The sequence below is a fragment of the Myotis brandtii genome, unplaced genomic scaffold (assembly GCF_000412655.1).
Source record: "Myotis brandtii unplaced genomic scaffold, ASM41265v1 scaffold420, whole genome shotgun sequence".
Lineage (NCBI taxonomy): Eukaryota > Metazoa > Chordata > Mammalia > Chiroptera > Vespertilionidae > Myotis > Myotis brandtii.
The window spans coordinates 524982-529957 of record NW_005366109.1 but is presented as its reverse complement, the minus strand read 5'-3'; the positions used below and the strand labels follow the sequence as shown (position 1 = coordinate 529957).

The following is a 4976-nucleotide window of genomic DNA, read 5'->3' as shown; positions in this document are numbered from 1 at the left end:
CCTGTCTATGTTGTTCCCTGCTGTGCACAATGCTTTCAGACCCTATGCTGACACCCTGCACATTCCTTCACCTTCCCACAGCTAATACTTGAAAGGCCACCCAACTTGCTCCAGAGCTTTCTCTCAGCTCTAGCCATGTGACCCTGGAGCAACTGCCACATTCTCTGTCCTTCCTCTAGGCCAAGCGGTGGCTCACTCAGGAAAGACTATCTGCCACGTCACCCACTAGGTGGGAACGCTGCAGTGGGCTCCCCTCAGTGCCTCCAGCAGCTGCCCAAGGAACAAGGCTCCTTGAATATTCACTTTAGCCCAGCCACTGGCAGCCTCCAGTGGTCCCCCCGAGCTGCTGCCTTCGTTTCTGTGGTCATCTATCAGCCCATCCCCCGGCCTCTGCCAGGAGCAGCGCCCGGGTGACAAATGATGGAAAGGTGCTTCCCAGTTAGTTCTGCGTAGTTCGTCTCTTTTGCTGTGTCTCACAGCCGACCGAGACCCTTTGAAGAAATGAGCTGAGAAGGGCCACCTCCTCCACGTAAACATCCCGCCTTGGCAAAGTTGTCATTGAAAATATGTACAAAAAAATAAAACTTACATCATAAATCCCCTACTACCTGAATAGTGAGCTAGCACCTCCGAGGGCAGCTAAAGGGCGAATAAAACAAAAACCCCTAAAGCACAGCCTATGGAAAACGGGTCACCTACCCCATCGGCCATCAGAAAGTGGACACCCTTTCGATCTGTGTTATCCAGGACAAAATTCCGAAAAGCAGTGATGTTCTCTGGGCGGGTGATGTCTCCATCTCCATCGATCCCACCCTCGCCTGCAGGACACAAGATCCAATTAACCTCATCGGGCCTGTGCATCCCAAGAGCTGGGACATGAGCTCTCTGGGGCTGTGAAAAAGGTACCAAGTGGGCCTTGAGTTCCAGGAGAAAAGCCCCTGTGAGGAGCAGCTCACCGCAGGACCCCCCTGCAAAGCTGCCTTACAGTGATGGACAGGAGGCAGACACAGGGCCCTGCTGCATGGAATAAAGCAGAGATGACAAGGAGTTAACCAGCCAAAAGTCATCAACTGAATAGAGGGCCTTCCTCTTCAAGCCCAAAGTTGTGTTTAAAGCACCTACATTTCAGAACCAATTTTGACCTTTTTTTGGCTAATCCTCACCTGAAGGTATCTTTTCCCATTGATTTTCAGAGAGTGGGAAGGAGTGGGGGAGAGAAACATGGTCAAGAGAGACACACATTCAATTGGTTGCCTCCTGCATGCGTCCCAACCAGGGCCGGTGATTGAACCTGCAACCCAGGTATGTCCCCTTGACTGGGAATCGAACCCAAGACCCTTTGGTCCGCAGGTCGACGCTCTAACCACTTAGCTACACAGGCCAGGGCCCAATATTGTCCTTTTACTAAGCACTGTTAAAAAAGGACTTGGGATCTGGTGCCAATCACAACAATCAAGCCAGGGTGGGTGAGGGGACTGCTGCAGGGCAGCTGAGCTGTCTGTTATCAGTACTTTTCACACCCCCACACAAGGCTGGTATGTTAATAACCCTGCCAGTTCTCGGCCAGAGATCAGGCAATTTCATTATCTCCTGTCACCAAAGAAAGGAGGAATGCATATGGCCTGGATGCAAGTGTAACCTGTACCCCACAGGCCTGGGCACAAAGGGACAGACTAGGGGGAACCAAGACCTCATGACATGGACTGGGAGACCTGGGAAAGAAAACATGGCAAGTGGATAATAGCTGCTTCTGACGTACGTCTCCACAGAGGGCTGTCCCATAGCCCGAGTACCCTCCTCTGTGTCCCTACCGTAATAAGGCTCAAAGAGTTCACTGGAGGCCGAGTAGAAGTCCTCCAGCTTAAAGTCATTCGGGCCCTTCAGAGTCATGCCAAAGCCCTTCGCGTGCCACTTCTTCCTCCACAGCACATACTCCGAGAAGCCACCGGGGCCTGCACAGACGTCAGCAAAGTACAGAAGCTCCGCTTCCCGGTCCTTCACCAGTGGTCTCTGCAAAGGCCAGGGGAGGACAGGAGAAGGGAAAAAAGATGGCTCAATGGTAGGAAGGAGAAGGCGGGGAGTGAAATCAGCCTTTCCCCAAGCACAACGCAGATCCCCGCCAGGCCACACACCCAGCAAGTGTATCCCGGGACCATCACCCGCCCCAAAATACCCGGATGCCTTTCACACCACCAGGCCTAGCTCAGACTCCTAATGAAAACATCTTAATGGGCACCTGGGTGTGCACTTTTTGTTTCTCATTATCTTCACCATATCCTGCCTTACACGAGTCCTTGAGCAGAACAGACGCTACATCCCATTACAGACAGGGGAAAAAGTCACAAAGCGTGCTGTTCCCAGCCATCTGCAACAAAGCTAATCAGAGTCCAGTCAGCCTGACTGCTAGACTCAGGTCTTCCTGTCCAACCCAGCGTGGGGAGCCCTGCCACCCCCCATCTCAGCCACAGCGCCCATCTCTCCAGACCACAGTGTCCGCTTCCCTGCTCCCTCCCCATCCTCCTGGCACTCCCTTTTTTTCAATTAACTTTTTATTTTGGAATATTTTTAGATTTACAGAAAAGTTGCAAAGACAGAATTCTCATATACCCTTCACCCAGTTTCCAGTTTTACTAATACCTTACATTGTCAAAACTAAGAAGCCAACATGTACACTGCTATTCACTAAGCTCCAGACAGGATTCCGATTTCACTAGAGTCCTTGTTCTGTTCCAGGATCCAATGCAAAATACCACAGTGCATTTAGTCTACACCCCTTTCTCCTTCTCTACATCCCTTTCTTCTCCTGCCTTTGCCCCTCTGCTAGCCGGGGGCCTGGGACAGTGCACAGCTGGGAGCTGACAAAAGAGAGAAAAGGAGACACCAGTGTGCAGCTTCCAGGCAGCCCTCGGAGCACCCACCCACCTCAGGAATAACTATATTACAATAATCATTTGAATTTGTATTGGATTATAATTTTGGCCACCTGAGTAGCTTTAACTCTTATTAATATAAAATTCATCCTCAGCCCTAGCTGGTTTCAGTGAGTGGATAGAGCGTTGGCCTGCGGACTGAAGGGTCCCAGGTTGTGGGCTCAATCCCCAGTTGGGGCGTGGAGGAGGCAGCCGATCAATGATTTTCTCTCATCATTGATGTTTCTATCTCTCTCTCCCTCTCCCTTCCTCTCTGAAATCAATAAAAATATATTAAGAAAATAAATAAATAAAATTCATGCTGAACGAAGCATGGACCTGTATTGTGTGTTTACACTTCCTTTTACACACCTGGGCCCTAGATGGTGAATTCTACTTGCCCAGACCCTCCACAGGAGAGAGGAGGTACCATCTATACCAGTGACAAGAGGCTGAGCTCTAGAGTGGGTGGCGGGAGGACACTGATGACCATCAGCAGGGAGGGGCTCAGGCAGCTCAGCCTTTGCTCTCTACAAGCTGCCAAGGCTGGGTGCTTGTCCAGAGCTCTGCAACTGCTAGATCCAGACCAGAACGCTTTAGGGGAAAGTTATAAGAGAGGAATGGAAAACTAATGTGCACAACCCAGTCCATTTCTAGGTGACAAGGGCCTTCCCTCTGAGGATGGCTATCTAGCTTTATCAAAAGAGTGAAAAAAAGTTTTTGGAAAAAGTAGCTTTAGCTAAAAATAAACATTGTCACAAGCCCACGCAGGCATGCTGGGATGCATCAATTCTTTCTCTCCTCCCCCACCACTCTACCCCAGCATTCTTTGTTCCTGAGCTATCAATTGTTTATATATTCGGATTTTATTTATTTGCACACACAAAAGGGCCAAATGGCATTTGCCAAGAACATTATTTTAGCACTTTCCTGACAGCGAGGTAGTAATGAGGCCGGGTCACAAGCTGAAGGCCTGCACAGACTAGAAAATGGGAAACTAATGTTCCTCACTGCGGGGTGTGCCCTAGCCCCCAGCCCAGGCTCCAGCCTCTCCGATGAGCCACTGGCCCAAAGGAAGACTAGGGGAAGGAAGAGGAATGAATCAATGAAAGCATCTCACCTCCAAACGAGGACATAAATATGATCTCATTTTGTGATTTCAAGACATGTGGCCCTCACAGGCCACAGCCAGATCTTTTCATAGAAAGGACAGCTGGGGTTCTCACCTCTTCCACCTACTGGCTGTGCAGTCAATGGCAAGCACATAATTTATGTCTTTAAGCTCAAGCTTCCTCAACTATAAACTGGAACTAATATAGGTTATTTCTCCTTTTTTTTTTTTAATCTTCATCCAAGGATGTTTTTATTGATTTGAGAAAGAGAGCGAGAGAGAGAGAGAAACACAGATGAAAGAAACATTGATCGGCTGCCTACTGTACATGTCCTAATTGGAGATTGAACCCGCAACGTAGGTATGTGCCCTGACTAGGAATCAAATCCACAACCTTTTGGTGTATGGGACGATGCTCCACCTAACTGAGCCACCAGGCCAGGGCTGTAGGTTATTTCCTAAGAGCGTTGCAGGGTTAAATAAATTACCACCCATCAAAAACCTTATACACTGTAAAATACTAAACAAACCTAAGTTATCAATTCAGCTAGATCAACTATCATGGAGTCAGAACTTTGTCCTTTTCCATCTTTTTCTCTTCCCAATGCCTCAGTGGGCACTTTGTACATGCTAATTTCCTCTAAGACAGCACAGAAACTTAAAGATCTACATTCAGTTTTTGTCTCTTGTTACACTTCAAAACATGTTTTCTTACTTCAACAATATCCCCAAGCACACAAATTCCTAACATAAAGATAGATATAAGAGCCAGGGGCCGTCACATCCGAAACAACCAAACAGAGGACCGAACAGGCTGAGTGGGGTGACCAGGCTGGCAGAGGAGTTAGTGAGGGATGACCAAACGACTGAACAGCAGGCTGCGTGGGGTGACCAGGACAGCAGGGGGGTTAGTGAGAGACGACCAAACGACTGAACAAGCAGGCTGCGTGGGGCGA

General features: G+C 48.9%; 1 protein-coding gene across 1 annotated transcript in view; it reads right to left on the bottom strand.

Annotated features, from left to right (window-relative positions):
• CMTR1 (cap methyltransferase 1) overlaps positions 1-4976 on the bottom strand; it is a 56223-nt gene that overhangs the window by 18471 nt on the left and 32776 nt on the right. The window contains exons 9-10 of the mRNA XM_005873774.2: positions 1812-2010; positions 700-818 (exon numbers count right to left, since the gene is read on the bottom strand). Coding sequence (XP_005873836.1) covers positions 700-818; positions 1812-2010 — 318 coding nt within the window. The remainder of the gene's footprint in view (positions 1-699; positions 819-1811; positions 2011-4976) is intronic.